General features: G+C 47.8%; 6 protein-coding genes across 6 annotated transcripts; 1 reads left to right on the top strand and 5 right to left on the bottom strand.

The window, feature by feature from the left end:
• Positions 1–1,904: 1,904 nt before the first annotated feature.
• Positions 1,905–2,426, bottom strand: EDB82DRAFT_521069 (uncharacterized protein; the record flags this gene model as incomplete). Its single annotated transcript, XM_025729791.1, has 2 exons — positions 1,905–2,251; positions 2,318–2,426. 2 exons carry the CDS (start codon positions 2,424–2,426, stop codon positions 1,905–1,907), a joined length of 456 nt encoding a protein of 151 aa, XP_025588981.1.
• A 2,757-nt stretch (positions 2,427–5,183) lies between these two features.
• EDB82DRAFT_67825 (uncharacterized protein) lies at positions 5,184–7,376 on the bottom strand. Its single transcript, XM_025729790.2, has one exon. It carries the CDS (start codon positions 7,164–7,166, stop codon positions 5,352–5,354), a length of 1,815 nt encoding a protein of 604 aa, XP_025588980.1. The 5' UTR covers positions 7,167–7,376; the 3' UTR covers positions 5,184–5,351.
• Positions 7,377–9,207: 1,831 nt separating this feature from the next.
• Positions 9,208–10,804, bottom strand: EDB82DRAFT_488798 (uncharacterized protein). The gene is made up of 2 exons (XM_025729789.2): positions 10,110–10,804; positions 9,208–10,056 (listed from the first exon to the last, which is right to left on the bottom strand). The coding sequence occupies exons 1-2, from the start codon at positions 10,578–10,580 to the stop codon at positions 9,466–9,468; spliced, it is 1,062 nt and encodes a 353-aa protein (XP_025588979.1). The 5' UTR covers positions 10,581–10,804; the 3' UTR covers positions 9,208–9,465.
• Positions 10,805–12,286, bottom strand: EDB82DRAFT_488799 (uncharacterized protein). Its single transcript, XM_025729788.2, has one exon. It carries the CDS (start codon positions 12,197–12,199, stop codon positions 11,135–11,137), a length of 1,065 nt encoding a protein of 354 aa, XP_025588978.2. The 5' UTR covers positions 12,200–12,286; the 3' UTR covers positions 10,805–11,134.
• A 1,096-nt stretch (positions 12,287–13,382) lies between these two features.
• Positions 13,383–15,342, top strand: EDB82DRAFT_67848 (uncharacterized protein). The gene is made up of 2 exons (XM_065610032.1): positions 13,383–14,033; positions 14,092–15,342. The coding sequence occupies exons 1-2, from the start codon at positions 13,617–13,619 to the stop codon at positions 15,022–15,024; spliced, it is 1,350 nt and encodes a 449-aa protein (XP_065465713.1). The 5' UTR covers positions 13,383–13,616; the 3' UTR covers positions 15,025–15,342.
• A 19-nt stretch (positions 15,343–15,361) lies between these two features.
• EDB82DRAFT_488805 (Calcipressin-domain-containing protein) lies at positions 15,362–16,715 on the bottom strand. The gene has a single exon (XM_025729785.2). It carries the CDS (start codon positions 16,425–16,427, stop codon positions 15,660–15,662), a length of 768 nt encoding a protein of 255 aa, XP_025588976.1. The 5' UTR covers positions 16,428–16,715; the 3' UTR covers positions 15,362–15,659.
• Positions 16,716–16,731: the final 16 nt, after the last annotated feature.

A 16,731-nucleotide genomic window follows, 5' to 3' on the forward strand; every position in this document is an offset into this window, starting at 1 on the left:
CAGCTTGAGTTATAGATGGATGCTATTGGTTAATACCGTGTATTTGTCGGCCGTTTTATAAAACGTCACTTAGCCCGAATTTGTAATTCAGAGGAGACTCCTTCTAGTCGTCTAAGGATGCAGTGCACTATTATTATCTAGTTCTAACAACATCGCATTCATGTCTCTCGCATATCACAAATTGTCTAGTTGCGGTTATACAGCGCGCTGCTAACTTATATACCCATCTACTCACTGAATAAGATGCTGATCTCAATTGACTCGATTACATGAGTCTGCACTAATTATCGATCACAAAGCTCAAATTGTTCTGTTTTGTTGTCATACTCGAGCAGGCTCCACCTATGATTGAAGTTGAAGGTCGTCGCTTGAAGGTTGTTTGCAATTTATGGAAGGAGTCTTCTGCGTCGATGCACCCACCTGTAGAGATGATTCACTTACACAACTCCGTCACTGATCTAAACTCCCCATCATCAATCATCCATCACATAATGAAGAATATCCTTGTCCTATGTATCCTAGAAACTACCTCCCTCAATCTCTATACCCAACGCTCCTGATGGTTGACAGAAACCGGTGCCGAACTCACACCCGAACTCCCTGGGGTACATCGGAACACCGCCTCGACCACAGGATCCGATATGCCTTGATGGTTGCCTTTTCCATCTTCTTCATCGTCGTGGTCATAGTCGCCGTGATAGTCGTGTTCGAAACTACAAACGGGCACTAGGAGCACTCGTCCGAAAACCTGCCAAACCTCGCCTCAGCGCAAGCGCAGGTTTTTCTACAGGCGACTCATGACAACAAGATGAACAAAAAAGAACATTACCACCCGCCCTCTCAGGCCCGTGGTGCCCAGCTTCAAGACTGCCAAGCTTGCTCTCGGCCGGTACGTTTCATCTTCGTCCTCAAACACAAGCTTCGAGGCTAGTAGAGAGACTGACTACCTAGTTTAGGACATATGCTGCCCGCCGCTAAAAGTCTGCCACACGCAGACGCGTTTCTCGCCCTCGGGCATTTACTGCTGCGCTCAGAGTGACGAATGCATCGTCGACAAGGAGCACCCCGCAGCGTGCGCGGTCAACACGATGCAGTGTGGCAGAGACCTCGATGGAGGATGTTGCCCAGATGGCATGTGTGCTGCAGATGGCTGTCTCAATGTACAGACATCATTGCGCAAGCACTCCATGCCAAGAGCGATGATCACCGGGTTGTTTCACGGCGATAAGACCGGCGAGGCAGTCCATACAGGGGTTAGGTTTGGAGAAGTCGGAGTGGTCAAATCAAGTGCGTGTCATGCATTCTTCGGTCCAAGCCTGTTTATCATGCCTGTGGCTGTTGTTATCATGACTTAGGGCATAATAAGATGAAATGGCTAGATCGAGTTAATTTAGAATGTATTGTCGATATTGTCTGCAATGAGAATTGACCTCAGCCTTCAAACTCTATTATCCAAAACAATCAAGAACTGTATGCAGCCCCTTACTCGATTTGTGCCTTATCCATGTCTATGAGTATGTCCCCCGAGTGTATTCCAACCATTGATGCATTGTTCGTCCCATCCCATATGCCAAACACGTCATTACGTAGCCATCATTATTATCAAAACCGTAATCGTTCACCCATCCATGCATCCATCCCGACGAATGCAGATGCAGCACAGCTGCGAGCTTCTTCCCCACCAAGCACCAAGGAACGGTTTTCTCCAAAAACCCATGAACCAGCATCCCCTCAGAGAAGTAGAAAGTATTGTGTATGTACCGATGCAAAAAGCAAATAGAAGGCCGACCCAGATAAAACGCCAAATCCGGTAGGGGTATCATAAAAGGTTGCGCGCGAAAAAGAGTAACAGAAAGGATCGTGTCGTGGAACCGTCAGTCGAAGAGTTCCTGGCCTCAATTCGTTTACATCCACACAGCGAAAAAGAGCATGACGAGAACCAGGGCAATGCTGGTATAAGCAACATGTTTGCGCCCTGAAGCCGCGCTGCCTTCCTCGCCGATGACGCTTCTCGAGAATACAGAGGTGGTACCGTTATTGATGTAGTCGAGAACGTCGTTGGATGAGGATGCCAAGCCGAATAGAAAGCTCATACCGCCGTTGGCAAATGCTTTGACGTTGACAGATGCGGTCTCGACGATTGATGCTTTTGCGCTATGGTCGAGCATTTGCGACAGGGCGGCTTGTCGAGCGCGGACGCGGTCTTGGATATGGATGACCTGGTCGCGACAGGGTAATTGGGATGCAACACCTTGTAATTGTAAGTACTGGGACGGCCTCGCAGTGATTTGCAAGGGAATCATATGTCAAAACCTACCATGTGTTGCGAATTGAGATGTGGGGGCTCTGTTACCAGACATGTGCACTTCAGCAGCGATTGCCAAAGACATGAATGCGCAGAGCAAGAAGAATAGTGGCGAGCGCATCTTGATGGAGAACAAACTCAACCGTTTCTTTTTCTTCCAGAAAAGTGACTGATGGCGTTGTATAAAAGCAAATCCGATAAGAGAGTTTTTCCTTTTTCGAAGCCTCGTCGCAAACGATCGATCGACGCAGCCAACGATTAACTTTGTTCTCTTATTATTTTTCTTTCCCCCAAGTTGGTTCGATCCTCTCGATAGATACCAAAGAATAGAGAAGCGACCGAATTTTGGGAATGAGAGAGAGAGAAAAAGGAAGAAAAGAGGGTTGTAGAGTTGTAGTTAAGCTTAAGCGGTTCTTGTTGTTTTTCGTCCTTGTCGGCTTTTAGGCTCAGGTAGAGGCAGCCTCGTTTCGTTTGTTGCACACCCCTCTCCAACAAAGCCCAAGCTGAGGAGAAAGAACGAAAAAAGCGAAAAGCCGTAAATAGCACGCCAAAAGGACGAAGATTGGCGTGGTGCGAGTACAAGTTTGCAGTAGCGGCCCGGTCGGCCACGCGTCAAGTGTGCTTTTTGAGGGTGGGTGTGCTTGTTTGTGTGTGTGTGACTGTGATCTCAATCGTGGGGGGTTGTTTGACTTGATTCCTTCTTGAAGCTGATAAGAGAACAAGAGTGAATGCAGGTCGATCGTGTTGACGTTAGACGTTCGTTGACGAACAATGTGAAGATGAATGGATGAGATGGGTTTCAATTGACGGGAGATGGTCTAGTTTGTTTATTTCTTTTCAAGACATGGATGTTGGTAACAGAGAGCTCAAAGCTTTATTACCTCCTGTTCATCAAATCGACATAACCTTCCCTTAAGCTCATTATCACAACCCCCTGCAAGTCCATCCGAGTCGATCCTGCTAGTGCCCACCATTTTCCCCCCCTTCCCTAGAGGGTACTGTACCTCGATGGACCCAATTCCTTGATTCGGGGGATACCTTCAGTACGTACTGGTACGAAACTGCACATGCATCCACTGAAAATGTGCTGCACCCGCTGCGCTGCATTGCAGCAACTTTAGCTCAAGTGGAGAATATTGACAAGGCAAGTTTCTTTCGGAAGGCTCTTGCTCTCTTCTGCTTCTGCCTCGCCCTTTGGTTAGGTCTTCCCGATAAATCAGCACTCACCGATTGGTTATTGGCCCAAAAGCCCTTTCGAAAACCGCTTTGGTGTGAGGGAGAAACCTGTAAACTTTGTTCTTGCCACCCCCTAAAAGTTAAAGGTCTTTTCCATCGGGGAAACGCAGAGCTTTTTTAGTTGGAGCTCCATTCCCCTCCTCTTCTTGTTGTCAAGCTTGATAAACTTGGGTCTGCTTCTGCCTCTCTACGGGTAGCCTTGCATGAGCAGTGACTACAAAGTGACTACAAAGAGCTTGCAATTTACAGGGGCTCAAGCAGGGCAGGGGTTACTCCAATGCAACGCTGAGTTGCATTGGATACGTATTGACGACACACTCAATGTTCGGGCATTTCTCCATCTGTCTTACATCTTTTGTTGTCCTTTATCGTGACATGCGTTCATATCGCGATCTAGATGAGGGCAGCTTCTAATTCTGGTCTCCTTTCTAAAAGCCTCGTCGGTTGACTCATGCTGAGACACAATCAGGTCCAGCTGGCACTAGATCTTGCCACAATGCCCCTGAACTGAACGGATTGCCGAGCAGTGGGTTAGTACATACTAACACAGCTAGAGGTCACTATTTCTACGGACCGACAGTCACTGTCCAGTAAACTGTTTGGTACCAACTGTTCCAACAAGAAACCAAGGATGGGGTCCAAAGTATAGTAAGACAAAACAAAACCCCTCATCGTCTTTTTCTTGTTTCTCTACCAAGGTAGTGGATTCCCCGTGTCTCCGCGATAACCGCACGTTCTTGATCTTCTCCTCTACCCAAGATATTTTTCTCCTCTTTGTCCTCTCCTGAACATGTATTTTTTCTTCTACTCCTCTTCCATCTGGACCACGGTCTTTTCCCCCACATTCCCGGGTACCCATGACGTACACTCCTAGAAAAACTTTGGAGAGTTCCACTATTACGCCGATTCGTCGAGAATATCCAGGGAACCTTTCTTTTCTACGCGGTAGATACACCACTGAGTTACTTGACTAATGCATCGGGGAAAAAGGAAAAAACAGAGTTGTATAATGTTGATCTTCATCTGGATCCGGTAATATGCCAGAAAAGTGCAGTGCGCGGCTTGCATCATTTGTCTTGGCATCTTCTAACGTCAGTTCTTCTTCTCTTGCTGACTCCTCAGGGTCCTATCCATGTCTTGAAACGGCCTTGCATGATCCCTTAAATCGGTAGGGCCCGAAACGATTTTGCCTTTGCAATGTATCTATGAGTATGAGTAGTATTATCGCAATTTTCAGAGTATCATGCGCGACTCTATAACAGGGCTACGTCCCCTTAACGTTGTCACGCTGGTAATTAGCTGTTGCTTCCTATTAGTCAGATCGTAAAGGTCTCGAATCATTCTTCCCACGTTTCATACTCCCGCTTGCTAATGTCTCAAACACTCGTCCAACCAACATGAGGCAATTGACTAAACACATACCAACAAGTGATATTGTAATCGGAATTGAAATAGAACGAACTTGACATTTCATTCAATCATGAATCGTACATAATTCCATAGATTCCATCAATGTACCTTGAAGCACCAAGTGTAATCCGAAGCTAATTGTAACTGACTTTTACTTTTCATATCCTGTCCCTGTCCCTGTCCCTGCTTCAACAAATAAAACCATTCATGTAAGCACGCCAGCCCCAGGCGTTGGCTGTCAAATGACTGCTCCTGCCTCAAAAAGATGAACCCCAATCTGCGTACGGTTTGTGCATACAGAATGCAACCAATATCTGAAGGTCCTAATAACCATCGTGTTTCGCGTCCGATCCTAATAAAAAGCTCCACCCCACTCGCTCATCGTAATTGCTCATCATTGTCATGCAGTGTGACTGTCCCATTGACCTGCCGAGTATTGCGATACACCTGCGTATTGTGAATATGCCACATTGCGTGGCCATGAGCTTTGCGTTCTTACTTGGTGAAGACCAACTGATCCTACTTGGTGTATTGCTTCCATGTCGGCCTCGCTACTGCCTGTCGTGCGACTCACTTGCGAATATCCCCCGCTGCTGCCATTTCGACTGTGTTGATATGTTCTTGGTGTTCCGTACGTCGTATTCGACCCGCCTGGCAGGCTGCCGACGGTGCCATCGCCCATCGAATGAATTTGCAGTCCGCCAAATGACGCTTCGAGATCCTGGGAATATTGATGCACGCAGTGTGGTTCTGAAATGTTGCAAACATCGGTTAAAATCTGGTAGACACGCTGCTGTACTTCGATAGCGGGTGGCCGATCATATGGGTTCGTCGCCAGCATGCCCGTCACAACATGCAACATAGGGTGAACACCTTTAAGGATGTTCGCACCATCCTTGGTAGATGTCGACTTTCGAGTTGCGTCTTTTGCAAGACCTGACATCCACAGTTCAACCTGTCCAAGGTTCTTGTGAAAAGATGTATCAAGTACTGCGCCACCACGGCCAGCTGTCTTATGTTTAGCTGATCGAAAGCTCGCAAATTTGCTTGATGTTCGTTTAACTAAATACGATAGCAATTCCAATATTATGCAGCCGACTGAGAAGATGTCGGCTTGTTGGCCGCTAAATTGGGGACTTGGGGCGATGAACATGGTATTTGGTGAGCCATTCGGGTCGTATGTCTGTATCATTCCGAAATGGCTCTCATCGGCCGGCATGTATCTGTTCGACGGACTTGTCGCTCCGGGAGGTCGAGACCATAGTTCTGGTGCTGCATAGTCGTACCGTTCGCGGTCGAATGACGATTTATCAGTGTGAAGAATCACACTATCAGGTGTGAGTCGAGTCGAATCGGAAAAGAAGACGTGGTTTTGGTTGGTGAAGAAGATGGTTGAAGGTTTGATGTATCCATGGGACTGGTTCTTACTGTGAAAGTCGCAGAGCGTATCGACGAGACAAAGTATCCAATTCATGATAAGCTCTCTTCGACGAGCTTTGGCGAGATTCTTGAATTGTGAAGGCGTTGTGGCCAGAAACGACTTGAGGGTGAAGTCACTCGACGGCGTAAAGAGAACGTATCCATAGCCGTGTTGTGTATAAGACGCCCAGTACGAGATCATGTGTTCGTTTTGCAGACCCTTGATTCCATGTATCGCATCAAGAAAGTCCTGCATCAAAATGGCCCCAGGCCCATTACCCAGCACATACCGTCGTCTAGAGAATATTTCCCCTGGAATATTGGGGAGTCTGACCTTGTCATGCCCGTTTGACTTGTGCGTGGGTAGCGAAGGTTTTTCAACGACGTCTAGCGGCACTACCTCATTGTCCTTATATGCTACATGATTCCCACGCTGCAGAGGCTTCAAGAGGAAGTGGAATTGGCGCTGGTAAAACTTCTTCTCTACCTTTTCGTCACGGGTGGCGGTCAACAACAGTCGGTCCACGTCCTCGAGGGCAATCGGAAGCTCAGCGTCGTCCCAACCATCGTCAACAACACCGAAGATCTGATCAGGAACACCGAGGTCGACAAGGATGAGGAACAGACGAGGCGCATCATTCCGAATGCTTTCCCAATATGTGCGCTCAGTTAGATCCTCACCACCAAAGGCAACAGGGCGATCTAAGCGCTCAACCTCATCAGGAAGAAGTTGACTAACAACGTATGACCGAGTGACGGTGGCTTCGATGCGGGAATCAACCCACCACTGTCCCATTGTCAATTCGGTTCAATTGGTTTCAGATTATGAATAGAAGGAAGCCCCTTTCGGTGCGGTGGTCGTAGTTTAGACCTGCATCTGTAGCAGTGAGAACAGAGTTTGGGCGCAGGGTTATAGTTATGTAGTTGAGGTCGAAGCTACTCTAAGACACGGCCAGGCGTATGTCTCAGTGACCAAAGCTCAAGTAGAACCAAGCTGGGGTTAAGTCGAGTTCAAGTCTTAGGTTGCAATGTCCACGGGCGGGAAGTCAAAGGGTTTAGCGAGACGGTTGACAGCTCGGGAACAGGGGACATGAGTAGTTTCATATGATTAAGTTCAGTTCAATGTAGTGTATGTGGGAAAGAGGATGGATGTCCAAGGATCAGGGCTCGCTTCATGATTCGTGGCATGGCATGGCTAGACTAGGTCCAGAACAAAACTAACAGGATTGGAGGAGGTCAAGAAGTTGCGAGCTGAGGGCGAAAGTAGAGGTAGAGTTGCGATGATAAATGCAGTTGCAGTAGGAAGCGAATAAAGTAAAGTAGAGTAGCAGTAAAAAAGGGCGTGGAAACCCCCAAGAACGCTTATCTCTGCAGTAAAGTGGGATTGTCGGCTGGTGGCTGCGGGCTGGTGCAGGATGTGATGGCAGCGTGATTGGTGGGGAGGGGTCTTGAAGGACGGGCGCAGATAAGGCCTGCCGCTTGCTCGGGCTTTGTTCAAGATCGACTTGGGATGAATTCGACTTGGCTTTGAGTATCATAGAAATGAGAGTACAAGTGGCTGTATTGTTTGCGTCTTTCCTCCCCGTCTGATTCGATTTGAATTTATTAATGATGAATTATCAATCAGTTCGTAAACACTTGGACTTTGATCTGTTGGTACTACAGTCGGTCCAATAGCGGGCGTAACGACATCAGCGGGCGTATGAATGGATTGCAACGGGTCATCGGTACCGAGGCCGGCCTCGATTTATAATTAATCGTGCAGTAGGAGAAGGGGGTCGCTTATGTTTAAATGTCGCGTGCTCATGTTGCATTGATTTAGATATTCTCAGTTCTTCTATTACAGCATATCAGTAACGTCTTTGATATCCTTCCTACCTGTATAGTTGTTGTTGATGGATTGTAAGTATGACAAAGTATATCCCTAAGAAAGGGACCTGGATCCTCGCTTAGATGCTCAAAGCGGCGTCGTTGTTGGTCAATGACATGTGGATGCTGGATGTTGGATGTTGGCGGATTCACAAACTCGATCATTCTTTGCAGCTCAGCGGGCGTAGGAACCTCAAGAGAGGGTAACAGCAAGTGACATGACGTTCTAGGGTCAGTCGGGTCGCTGTTCCTCCCCGCCAAACAAGGGGTCCGGAGCCCCACCTCTTCCCCATCGCAGCTTCCAGCCTCCAACCAAGAGATGCCTTCCAGGTTCTAGCTCGGGTACTAAGCCTACAAACTCTCATCAGAAACAGCAAGTTTACGCTTAGCTTAGGTTACTTTCGAGTAGAGAATTAGACCTAACCAGCCAAACTTTCCAGTCTCTCGGGTCATTCTATGAAACCTCAGACGGCTTGACATGACAACTCACCGAACAACGGGCGCAATGTCAACGCTTTCACCTAACTGTGGCAACAAAACCCCAGACTCTGAGACATTCATCACTCGTGTCTTGCAAGTAAAGGCTATAAACATGTATCCTGGTGCAACCAACGCTTTGCAGGCTCGTTCATCCTTTTGATATTTCAAACCCTTTGTTGGCAAAGCTAAGAGACAGGGCATGACCAACAGCCATTTGACTCTTAGATAGCGCCCGCAGAGCTGCACATATCCTATTCCAACCTTCAAACCCTTAGTGGTTTTCTACTCCTGGTCATATTCTTGTCCAGTCGGGTATAGCATATGCGAACTCCGAACTGTGCAGCCTATTGTGTAGTTATCCTGCCACACATGATACATCTATGGCCTGAGATATGATTTCTCAGGTAGCACGACTGGAGAGCTGCGCACGACATGTCAGACTTATTTATGCGCCAATCAAATGTTCAAGCACGTCGTATCTATACCATACCATGATATACATCCCTAGAAGGTGAAGAGACTATGGCCAAAGCTCTTTTGTGAATTCTACATCTAGACAGGCTGTGTTTCTTGTATCCTCTGAGTGATATGCGAGTGAACTTGTAACCGCTACTTGTAGTTAATCAACAAATGTGTTGACTTTGTATTAATGCTCCAATAAGCACACGCCATCTAAAATCACATTATTGTTTCTATTTTATTTCGCCTCTTCCCACTTTCATCTCAACCAGACGCCGGCGTGAAGTTCACTCCAGCTTTTGTCCCTGTCTCCCGACAAACGTCTTCATTCCCCGATCCACGCCCGCAACCCAACGTGCAATGGTTTGCACTCCAACTGGTAAAACATTAAGCCAGTCTACCCATCGAGCATACAAGGGCATCGCAACAGTAGCGCCCTTTCCGCTATCGATAGCCGCGACAATCTCCTTCGTAACATCCACGGGCTCAACGACAGGTGCAATAAAGGAGTTGGGCGTCTGTACCCCATAGAATAGCGGCGTGCTCACTTGGCCGGGAGTTACAAGCACAGTTCGGATTTCGGGATGGCTTTCTCGTAGCTCGGCCGTTAGGGAGCGGTGCAGAGCTGTAAGGCCGGCCTTTGCGGCGGCGTAGTCGGTTAATTGTGCAGCGCCGACTGTTCCAATGACTGAGGAAACGTTGACTATAGTACCACAATTTCCACCACGGATGATAGCAGGTAGGAAAGTCTTTAGGCAGTAGAAGGGTCCAAGAAGGTTGGTTGTGAGACTCTTGTCGATTTCGTCCATGGAGAGATCCAAGAGAGTCTTGCCAATAACAATAGCAGCGTTGTTAATAAGTACGGTTGGCGTACCAAGCTGAGGTATGGGTTAGCAACGATTGCGCCGTCTTGGTAAACTTGCCAACTTACATCCTTCTCGATCTGGAGGGCAACTTTGGCGACCTGCTCCTTGTCACCAACATCACACTTGTAGTACGTAACACCTCTGGACTCCGTGTTCTCCATCTCATTCACGTCCAACACCGCCACTGTCGCGCCTCGCATGCCATACACCTCAGCAATGAGCAGACCCAGCCCGCTAGCACCTCCAGTGATGACGATAACCTCCTCGCTCAGATCCACTTCACGTGGGATGCCATGAGCGATGCGCTGGTTGATCACATTGGCCATCCAGAAAAGCGTGATTATGGTAGCCCACGCAATGGCGGCCACCATAGGCGGGGCCTCCCACTTCACCGTCTGCGCGCGGAAGCACAGTGGAATAATCCAGCAGACAAAAGGGTGCAGAAGAGTTGTGTTGAGGACCTTGAGGACGAGGTCAATGGATAGCGGCGCAAACCATGATTCGCGCTGGGGAGGCCGCGGGTATTGAGCGGGCATGATGTGAGATTAGAGGGATGTAGACGCAAATTAGATGATTAAGCTGAGTGTTTGCAGAACAGTTGAAAGAATGTGAAAGTAAAGATCCAAATTTTTGAATTCAAGAAGAAGAAGAAAAATAAAAGGCCAGAGTGGTGAGAGTTGAATTCTACGTTAATTAGTTAGCATGTGGCAGTGAAACCATATGCGTCTCTAAGCGCCCCCTCCAAACAAATCCCTGTCATTCATTACCATGAACCCACGTCAAGTCAAGAGCCTCTATTGGCAAAGGGGTAAAATCGACAACAGGCGATGAACCAGACTATTGGTAGAAACACCTCGAATGTGATTTTAGACTAGCCAAGTCGTTTCGGATTTGTTTATAAGACCGCAAAATTCGTCTGAAGCTCAATCCAGGCACTTCCTGAAGTTTATGATGGAGACTCGCCTAGAGGCTTGGCTCAAACTCATCATGTTACATTTGAATAGTAGAGTAAGTTTACAACTATGGTACAGTCCACCAGCGCCGGTCTATATGCAAATATCATCATCATGCTCATCGTACGTTGGCCATTTTAAGCATCCCCTCCTCCAGATCGAGGAGTATAAGTACCCTTGGATCGAGGAGTATTGGTACCTTTCCTCTCTCGTGTAACCCTTGGGGCATAAGCACCCTCAGGGGCCGAAGTCCGCTTGACCCGAGGACTATAACCTCGCTTGATCTCCCAATCGTCCTTTTCAGCCATAGTCTTGTTTCTCTGGACCGCCTCCTTCTTCCAGTCATGGTAACTAGGATCTCGCACAATACCCTCACGTCGCCATTTCTGTGGAGGCTTAATACCCAAGGCAGCTCGCGACTCCCAAACGTCCTTTCCGCGACGGAACCAGCGCTCCTGTCGTGACTCCTCCTCTACTGCGTTGGGCTGCCATTTACTCTTCAAGATACGACGAATTGCCTCTGGTGTCACCTCGAACTTTTCTGCGAGGGCCTCTGTCGTGTAGACGTCGGGGAATTGAGCGTTGAGGGCTCGGATGCCGGCCAGGGCGTCGGGTGAGAGACGCTTTCGCGGTCTCCAGCCCTCGGGGAACTTTTCCTTGAGAGCTGCTTTTTGAGCTTTCCAGTAGGCTGCTCCAGATTGTGGTTGGTTAGAGGAAGGGCCTTTGATACGTGGTTTCTTGGTTTCTGCCGCTTTGTCGAATGCGCCAAAAGTGCCTGAAGCATTGAAATTATTCTCCCCACGATTATATGCCGTTCGTACTTTTCTTTCTAGTCTGTCCTCTCTTCGCTTTGGGGCTTTTTCGCTAGTGCTTGGTATAGCTTTCCAAGTATCCGGAGCCTCAACAGTGGCGGTAGATTGTTCTTCTCTCACTTGAGGTGTCTCGTCTGGATCTTTGGAAGAGTTGTCATCCATTACCTCGATTTCTTTAGCAGCTTCTGCGCCAGAAGCATCTTGACTGAGATTTTTCGAAAAGTGTAGAGATCGAGCTTGTCGTGCAAAGGTGAAGTTGTTCTGTTGAAGTGCCGGACGGGTACGGATTGGAAGGCGAACAAGCGAGGGTGAAGCCTCGAGTCTGTGAACTTGAGATAATCCCTGAACGAATATTTTCAAGGGCGTGACTCGACATGTACAACTCATCATGACAAAGTGAGCCAGCAGCCGCAGATCAAGAGAATGAATGAATGCTAAGAAAAGTTAAACCAAATTCGAGCCACAGGCAAAAGAGGCTTTCCATGATGGATCAAGGGTCCGAAGGTGGGGCCGTGAAAATCGGAGATTGTCCGGATTTTCATTGAGCCGATTTACAGTGCTTTACCAGCTACCCAGTACCGGCATCAAAGATACGACACTCAGCAAAATAAGTTACAAATCTAAATCTAAATCTTCAATGTCTATTCACTTTTTACAATTTGAAGACCCAATGAACGTTTCTTAGTTATCACTTTTGAAAATCACTCAAGTCTGTGAGTACTAAATAAAATACGCATGCTACCTGTGACAGCTGTCATTCATCTAGACTCATACACAATCTATCAACTATATAGTCGTCATCCTCTTTTAAAGAACAACACTACTCATATGCTGGCATTGTCAGACCACCGGAATGGTATAAAATTCCGGTTCTGGCAATCGCAACTCGTCACCGCTGATCTACATAAATGATGTCGTTTCGATGTCGTGGTAATCGAACATCCGTTAGAGGCTAGTGGGTGGTAAAAAAGTTGGCCTTCTTAGTCTTAGGGTATAAAAATAAGCAGTCTAAGAGCCAAGTTCAAGGAGCATAAAATGATCTATTAATTTCGTCTCTTATGCTGCCAGCGGTCAGTGTTTCTGATACCCTGAGGAAGTGGGCAGGGTTGTGCACCATACGGAAGTCGAATAAACCTTTCCTCGACCACACTGATGCCTTCCCTGGTAGACTACAAATGCCAAGTTGGCGTGTCAGACTTTTATTTATGGGATTGGTTCGGAAGTCTACCCAGCTCGCTAAACAGCGGGATGACAAAAGAGGTAAGTGGTTAGTGACCACCCATGAGGAGTTGACTGTCTAGGTACCAGTTTCTCATCACGATCCCAGTTTCAAGAACATGTCTAAGATGATGGGATTTTTACTTTTGATTCGTATTAGCAAACTATACTTGTTTGGTGTTTAAGCTAAGATGAAGTGCAATGCATGTGCGAGACTTGGCAGTTGTCAGGATAGGTGCTTCATGATCCTCCACACTGCCTCTAGTCTTTATTCGACAACCCTCAGGAATGTTTTCGTTGGAATTTATATGTATGTGATTTATACTGGTTACAACTATCTGAGAGCAATCGTGATGGCTTGTCGGCTTCTTTGTTCCGCTTCTTCATGCACCAACAACATGCCAATTCAGGTGGCAGGGAAGTAGTTCATGATGCTGTGGCACTATTTGTCAAGGAGTTGGATTGTTCAGAGTGTTCACTACCAACAAGTCTTCATCGTCATGTATCGGATCATGTTCGTCATCAGTTTGTCAAGGCCTTTCTCTTATAGAAGGGAATCTTGCTTTTAACAGTCTGTCTGTCCTTTGCTATGGGCGCCAATTCTTGTTTTGCTCAATATACCCACATCGATATCATGGATCATTACTACTCCAAAGATTTCACCGACGCGAGAGACGTCTGGGGTCACAAGTTTAACTGGACTTGCAATCATCAAACTGGGCCAGAAATTAACCATCTGTTGTATTCATACGACAAGCTAGCTACAGATGCCTTGGATCGGTTGGACTACTTCTCTCCGCCTAGTTCCAAAGGGTGGAAGTGTCCCCATGGCTCAGGCCCAGGACAAAGAGACCTTTATGAGCTTTTGAGGAAACATGCCAATTCAGATCAAGTCTTGGGTCAGCTATGGAGAGAAACCTCTACAGTTCCTGAATGGGTTGACTGGGAGCAGATCGAGCGGGGACAGCAGGTGGTGTATCAGTTTAGCGGCCAGATTCTCTTTGGGGTCAGCCATGACTATTTCTTCTTCTTGATAATGCAGCATCTCGCTAACAATCTTAAAGCTCTTGTATCAGTCACTTTTGGGCGGAATGGGCGCATACCGAGTCGTCGAGACTCTTTCTCGAACAGGAGGTTTCGGTGTCAACGTCACTAGACGCCGCCTCTTGGAAACTCTGCAGCATTTTATGGAAGTTGTCGAAGACATTGACTCAATAAAACCTGGTGGCAAGGGGTACATATCCTCAGTGCGAGTGAGGCTCTTGCACGCCTCAGTCAGAAGACGACTTATGCAACTCGAACAACGAAATCCAGGATACTTTGATATGGAGAAGTGGGGAGTGCCCATCAACGACTTACACACGATCGGCACTATTGCAGTGTACTCTGTGGCCATTGTTTTCGTTGCTCTTCCTCGACAAGGAATCTATCTGAGCAGCCAGCAAACTGCTGATTACATCGCTTTATGGCGATATGTCGGATATCTTCTAGGAACACCGACGGACTGGATGGCCACACCAGAACGAGCCAAGGTTCTATGGGAGTCCATCTCAGTATCTGAAGTGGCCCCGTCAGCAAACTCACAGATTCTCGCAAACAATATCCTAACAGCAGAAGCTCGAGCTCCACCACTGAATCTGCCCCGAGAGGTTCTTGCAGCCCACGCGTATAAGCTTAATGGGGATCAGCTGGCTGGCGCACTTGGAATTGAAAAGCCAGGCTGGCGCTTCCGTGCTGTTGTGTGGCTCCAGTGTGTTTTCTTCTTCTTCCTGAGTTACAGTTATCCCTGGCTGCCGACTCGTATGCAAAAAGAACGAGAACGCGTACGTATACCTTCCAGGTCCCCGATCAGTCAGCCTGTTTTGATGTTATATTCAGTCTCATCCCCAATTGTGACCATAGCAACTAACACACACCCAACAGAAATTCAAATACTTTGCCAACTTTATGATTCACAACACAAAAGCGGGCGGCCTGGACAAATCAAGCATATTTGAATTCCAGTATCTGCCACGTATCGGCATGCTTACAGAGTTGGGCATAGGTGCGGAACAAGAGGCGAAACTGTCAGGCTCAGATAATAACTCAAAAGTCTCAATCGCCTTAAAGAAGGCAGTGCTTGTAGTTGGGTCAGTTGCTGGGGCCATGGCGGCGGTGAGCCTCATTAGATTCGTAGGCGTATTGAGTGTACCGCGCCATCTGTTGTCGGCTGTCTTGGCGCAGCAAAGCCTCGTCTGGGCCGATTAGTATCAGATGTTGATCGCTTGACTCGCGGTTTTGTTTGCAAAGTAGTTCACTTAAGGCACGATTGAAAATTGTCAAGTTGGATGCGTTATGGTATAATTCTGTGTTCAGAACTAGTATTAATCAACTAGCTATAGTATACAACTGTGCCAGCCGAGCAAATGCCAACTATATGGCGCATTTAACTCGATGTGTTTCCATAATAATAAACCGATGAAAAATGTATTTTACCAACTCCTGTAGTGTCCATGCTTAAGAGGATGAAATGCTCCGTTGTAGCCCTAGGTAGACAGACAGTTCAATCATGCCATCCCCAACCCCCAATCCCGTAATGTGTACCCTTAAACGCCAAAGTAAAAGCAACAATGTTCATTGATCTGTGTCCAGCTTAGGCGTGGTGCATCAGCTCGACAGGAGGTCGAGCAGTATGCGCCATGATGGGTTTGGATTGCTCCACAGGGCTGTACTCGATAGGCTCATCTGTCATGTCATCAACAATGACAGCGGGCATACTGCTCTTGTCTTCGGGCTTGTAGATCAGAGTGGAAGAGCGAGAGCGTGTGCGACCTGGAAGAGCAGAGTCGTGGGGAGTCACAGGCGAGTTCTGGTCCTCGTCCATAGGTCCGGGGCGGTGGTGCAACTTAGCGAGGGCTTCGGCGAGATCCTCAGCGTGAACCAGCTTGTTGGGCGCATCCTCCATGCGCATCTCCCAACCGTGGGGAGGGCTAGGTGGGGGAGAGATGAAGAAGAGCTTGCCGGCGTCAGGAAGGGCGAGATGCTCATCGCGCTTGTCGACAGGAGTGGGCATGCCAAAGTAGACGCGGCACTGCTGGCCCATGATAGCCTCGTTATCCCAGACCTGGCGGACGGCAATGGCGGCCTGCTCGTCAAAGAAGGAGACGACGATGCGACGGAAGGATTTTAGGGGCGCAAAAGCGTGGATGGGAGCGGAGTGGGTGATGAGGTCGCGGATGACCTCAAGGTTCTCGGGGAGGAAGATGGCTAGGTCGGTGAGGTTGGTGAAGAGAAGAGTGTTTGATGGAGGTGTAGGCGGGGTCATGGCGGGAAGGTTAGAGAGATCGAGAGAAAGGTTTGATCGGTTTGACCGGCGCGAGGCGGAAGAGGCAGATCGTGAGTGTTGCGGTGAGGTCTCCATTTTGAATGTGGTTGTGATTGTAAAATGGAAGGTGGATAGAGCAGCAGTTGTTGGCTGGCTCTAAATGTATATAGTAGGAGGTAGTGTAGATATTATGGAAAGTGTAGGATCTGCCGGGTGATCCTGTCGATCTTTTTGTTGTTGTTTATGATATTATCCGTGAGAAGACTGTATAACTGATTGTTTCTTGCTGTCTGTGTCTGAGTGAGTTGGGACGATAGAAACAAAATGTGCGAACTGGGTGGCTGTTATGTACTAGAAGTATTTCCATCATATTCTCCAAGCGCTGCAACACGACGACTAC

The sequence above is a fragment of the Fusarium venenatum genome (assembly GCF_020744135.1).
Source record: "Fusarium venenatum strain MPI-CAGE-CH-0201 chromosome Unknown EDB82scaffold_1, whole genome shotgun sequence".
NCBI lineage: Eukaryota > Fungi > Ascomycota > Sordariomycetes > Hypocreales > Nectriaceae > Fusarium > Fusarium venenatum.